This window comes from Cariama cristata, unplaced genomic scaffold, assembly GCF_000690535.1.
Source record: "Cariama cristata isolate BGI_N322 unplaced genomic scaffold, ASM69053v1 scaffold5291, whole genome shotgun sequence".
Taxonomy (NCBI): Eukaryota; Metazoa; Chordata; class Aves; order Cariamiformes; family Cariamidae; genus Cariama; species Cariama cristata.
In genome coordinates, this window is record NW_009600885.1 from 40,370 (window position 1) to 45,659 (window position 5,290).

At 41.1% G+C, this 5,290-nt stretch overlaps 1 protein-coding gene across 1 annotated transcript in view; it reads left to right on the top strand.

The window, feature by feature from the left end:
* Positions 1 to 1,425: 1,425 nt before the first annotated feature.
* Positions 1,426 to 5,290, top strand: part of LOC104169309 (putative polypeptide N-acetylgalactosaminyltransferase-like protein 3) — a gene marked incomplete at both ends in the record, with an annotated part of 33,443 nt that continues 29,578 nt past the window's right edge. The window contains one exon of the mRNA XM_009710204.1: positions 1,426 to 1,609. Coding sequence (XP_009708506.1) covers positions 1,426 to 1,609 — 184 coding nt within the window. The remainder of the gene's footprint in view (positions 1,610 to 5,290) is intronic.

A 5,290-nucleotide genomic window follows, 5' to 3' on the forward strand; every position in this document is an offset into this window, starting at 1 on the left:
CTCTTCGTAAGCAGGCTGAACCTTGTCCCTCTGGCCATTGGGGTTAGGACATTTGTGGAATGATCTGCTGGCCTTCTGTAGGCCAGAAAGTTTCACCTTTCCTAGCTTTCTTGACTTAATCCTCTGGCTGTTACTGAGCCTAGAGATGGAAAAAGGCAGCTTGGATATCTAATCCATCCCCATGTCACAGCCAGCTGCTCCTTGCAGTTGATTTGTTATTATTGTCCTCGGATAAAATCTAATCAAGCCCAGTGCGGTCAGAGGGATACCATCAACTCTCAGAAGCTCCCTACCAGGGAAGACTGTTTAGAGGTTCCTTGTCAGAAGGAATAATACTAATAATAATTTCTATTCAAGTGCTTCAAACTGTGATTTACATTCATAGGTGATTTTTTTACTGTCTCACAACACTACTTTTTGAGGAACAAAGTGTTTAAATCTGTGTCTTGTAGATGGGGAGGCAGAGTATTTTGTCCAGGGCAGTGGAAATCCGTGGTAGGTTTGGGAACTGGACCACGCTCATTGTAAAGCCCTGTGCATAACCTCAAGGTTATTGTCCCTTCAAAAGCATCAATGGTGATGACAGTCTGTTCTGCTCACAGAGTCAGGGCTCTGCCATTAAAAAAAAGGAGAGTATACCCTGGTGTCTTTCTTAAAAAACCAAACCAAACCAAAAAAATCCAAACCAAAATCATCCATCTTTTTTTTTTGTTTCTGACAAAGAGAGTAGTGTGTGAGTCTCTGCTAATGAAAAATATTAAAATTCCAAGTGTCCTGTATAATAAATAATAACATGAGCATGAACTTGGCTTCCCACAATCACCACCAAATCACCAATATAGCTCTTTTTGTGCAGCTCATTTTGAACTTTGCCTGTTTCTTTTAGCTATGCAGATATAAATAAATAATTCCACTTGATAAAGGTCTGGGAGTGCTATACTTTAAAAGATAAGAAAGCTTTGAGGGGAAATTGTTTTTAAATCCATAACATTTGTATGCTGTTCACTGTTCATACTGAGCAAAAATTCATTCAGTTGGCAGTTAACCAACCCTATTTTATTCTTATTCTGTGTTCAACCTATCCTTCTCCTGGGGACATCTAACCTTATATGTAATTACCTCTCTGAGAGTGGGAAGGAGGCCTAAATAACCTTCCTAACAACTAAATAAATGCACAGATCCCTGGGACAGGTTATCAGTTGGATGCTGGTAACAGAGCTATCGAGAACAGGGTGCCTGAGCCATGAAGAATTTCAAGACTTGAGTCATTTTTGTTCCAGCATTGGGCCAAAGAACTAGAATTTGAAATGTTTTCAGAAAACCCAAACAAAACACTCTGGATTTTCAGATTATTTTTGTTTCTTTGATAGCTTGGAAATAACAGTGATGAATTTTAACAGTGACGGTGGCTTTTTTTCTCTCGAGGTCTGTCCAAGTCACTTGGTCTCATTGAAGGCTATGGTGGACGTGGTAAAGGTGGGCTTCCAGCCACTCTGTCCCCTGAGGAGGAGGAGAAAGCAAAGGGACCACATGAGAAATATGGCTACAACTCCTACCTCAGTGAGAAAATTTCACTGGATCGTTCCATACCAGATTATCGCCCAACCAAGTAAGTACCAGTTGCTCCATGAAGGATTGCACATGTTTAGATATCATTCGGGAGCCAGGAGTGATAGTTGCTTTCATATTCTCATGTCATACTGTTCACTCTTCCCTCCTTACCGTTCACAGGGCCATGCTCAGTAATGAGCAACCGATGTGCTTTGGCTGAAACCGAGATAGTTCATAAAGATGATTTATCGGGGGGGAAAAAGCAAATTTCTTCCCACTCTTTTCTCTCTCACTTTTTATTTTCCTGAAGCATTGCGTTATTTTGGGTGGTAGTAATGTGATCAGAAGCTCACATCTGCTTTTGTCAGCAAAGGGCTGTTCACTGAGCTATTGGCCTTTGGTGTTTATTACCCTATAAATGTGTGCAAAACTCTCCCTCTCTCCTCCATTGTCAGCTCCTTCATGGCCCTGCAAGACCTCCGGGGCTCTCCGGCTGCCCTTGTCCTCCTCCCGGCGCAGTCCTCCTCCTGGGATGCTGCGATCTCCTCTTGGAGATCTGTGCGGGTGCCTTTGAAGGGAGCCTGATGGCTCAGGTGGCAATATCCCTCCTCTACTACTTTTTCAGGATGACCTTTTAAGATGATGGTGATGGTGATATTTACCTGCTAAGCACCAGAGAAGAATAGACTTCAAATGAGATGCCAAATCATTTTCTTTAGAGTATGAGAAAAGACATGCTGTAAGTTTATCTTTATGAAAGTTAATTTTAGATATGGCTAGCAGAGTGTTCCTTAAAATAGGAAAGTGTCAGTTTGTCCAGGCCTGGAGTGAAATCCCTGATAAAAAAATGAGCTGAGAGAGATTTAGATTCTGAAAGATACATGTCTAATGCCTCTGTCGTTAGGGCAGTGACAAAGCCATTGCTTGGTGTCTGCAAGCCATTGAAAATGATGCAGCAGGGGGATGCAGCTACATGTCTCCAGCGTACTGGCAAATTGTTAAGGATGTGAGAGCACGGAGAGCTTTTGTTCCTTCACTTCTCTGCGTGCTGCATGAATTTCAAGCAGCCACTCAGAGTTTCCAAGGCTGTCAACTACTGACAACAGAAATATTTGGATGAGTTTTCAAAGGAATGGAGGCCTAGCCTCCAATTCTGCCAGTGCAGTTTGTCTGGACAAAATGAATTGCAGGTACAAATCGCACCTTTGGCTATATGATATGCAAATCCCACTACAATAACAAATCCTTGAAGTGAGACCTTCTCTAGTGGTTACCTGAGTCTGACTTCTGATTTTCATTTCTCATCCAGAACTCTGACTTCTAGCAGAGCCAGCATTACTTTGTGAGAATTAATTTGAGAAGTGATGTTTTTTTCAGAAGAAAGGGATTAATTCTGACATTTTTAGGTTTGCATTGTATTCTTCCTCAGTGTCACTATCCGTCATTTCACAGCAGGGTGGTGGAGAGGACAGAGCAGACACAGCAATTTATTAAAATTGCATCATTTTGGAGCTGGACTAATACTTTGGAGAGAATTTGTGGGTACTGACTGCGGCTGCGTAACTTAGTGTCTTTTATCTGTGTAACAACTTCAGGAGTGTGTTTTGGTTATTACTTTTTTTTTTTTTTACGGATCAATTCTCTTCACATTGTAGGAGAGCAGTTGGTCTGGTTATGAAATAGGCTTGAGTTTGCTGGAGAATTTAAAGTTTCAGCTTTTTCTACTTCTAACTTCAAGATCCATTCGCTATTTTGTGCATGCAATTTTATGGCTGATTTTATGAAGGGTTTAATACAAACCATTTAAGTCAAGTATCCTGGTCTCTGATTAAAATAGATTCAAGTCAAAGGAAATTAGCCTAAATGGTTTTGAAATTGCGGTGTTAGTGGGAAAAGCTGTTAAAAACCCTCCAGCTGATAAGCATTACAAAGCATGTATTAGTTTTAAATATAATAGTGAAGCCTGTTTGGTTCAACTAAAGGCTTCAGTGTCAGAATGTGTTCTTTCCTTTTAATTTTCTCTTTCTAAAAAAAAAAAAAGTTGTCAAGTGTCACTCTCCTGACCTATGCTGGATCAGACCTCTTAGTCCTTTTCCTGCCCCATCTTTGCAGCTGGCTGAAGTGAGGGGCAGTAAGGGGAGTTTAGGGGAAATTTGACATGTTCTGTAATCTTTCTGTATATGGACTCCCTATACCTCCTGGTCGGCATCGCTAAGGGTTCAGAGACGCAGGTGTCCCTGCTCAGAGCTATTTGCAGGCAGTTGTTGGCAGTGAGGAGGCATCAGGAGTCCCAGCTGATGGCCTTTCAAGTCCCTGCCCAGAGGCAGCAGAAAGGATAGAGGTGAGTTTCCCTGGAGAAAATGGTCCAAGAGGTGTTGGATACAGGATGGCGCTTAGGAGAAGGTAAGGTCTTTCCCAGGGCCAGAAGTGGGGGCAGAGTATCTTGCTTGTCTTGATTTGGGGAACTGTGGTGTCTCTTTTTGGTAGTTTGGATTATCATCTTAGTTTTGGTTATAAAATGCAGTTTATTTGAGAGATTTTCTTTTCTTAAAAGCTGAGGCTGCTTGCCTAGGCTGGAAGATAAAGTCTGCCCTGCTCTTCACCACTTGTGCGGTATTGGGCTTTACACTGGAGTGATTCCCCAAAAAATGCTGCTGATAGTGTGGATACATGAAATAGCATGTGTGGTACTGATGTCATAAGGGAGATGTGCCTGTAAGACCATAGTCTTGAGCTTATTAATATAGATGTTTCTGATCCTGACCTTCTGCTGGGTAGGAAAGGTTGTGTTGGGTATACATTGCGATGTGCTTTTAGAGTGAATCAGATAATGGTACTACATTTTGGATGACCAAGAAAGTTACTCCTTTGGCTAAAATAAGGGGAGACTAGTATTTTGGTGCAAGGGACCTTATTTCAAGTCTTGCTGCAAAACAGTGGCATAATGAGATGTGGATAGGCAACATGTTTCTGTCTGGCTTGATGAGGTTTTTGGTCTTTAAGATGAGATTCCTGTGTGTTCTGGAAAACAATTACTGTTTCTAGATTGGAAGTACCCAAGGTGCTGCCTGCAGACTACAGGACATCTACACAAATCTCCAAAACAACGAGCTGGAAAGATTTTCTTCAATTTTCTGCAAAAGCTGTGAAGGACAAGGTTGATCTGTGAGTTTTGTTGTTGACCAATTCACAGCATTTTTTTGCTTGCCTATGAAGGACAGGGCAGGGTTTAAGAAGATGCGTTGTTTTCTTTATTGAAAGTGAAGCATATTTACATGGGATCCTAGGGGCTGCTAACATTCCCTGCTTTGATACTAGATTTTATGCGCTTCTATTTTGTTCTGTGATGTATGATTTAATGGGAACCCCTCCTATGTGTAGCAGGAAAATAAAAATTGCTGTGTTAGATCAGTCCGCCTGTCCATCTTATCCAGTATCTAATCTCTGATAGTGGAATTACCAGATGCTTCAGGTTGAAGAAATCATATTAAGGAAAATGATGAAATAATCTGCCCATCTGGTATGTTCTGTCTTCTCTATTATCTCTTTTCAGTCCTATCTAATATAAATGTGGAGTTCTCATTATCTCTTTAAAAGTCTGTTCCTTTCTGGAATCCTGCTAAGCTCCGATTCAGTGGTATTTTATGGCATTATGGGATTAAGGAGTAGATTTAAGAAAAATAATACCGACAATTGTTAGGACTATTGAATCATTGGGTGAAGATGACATATTCCTGCT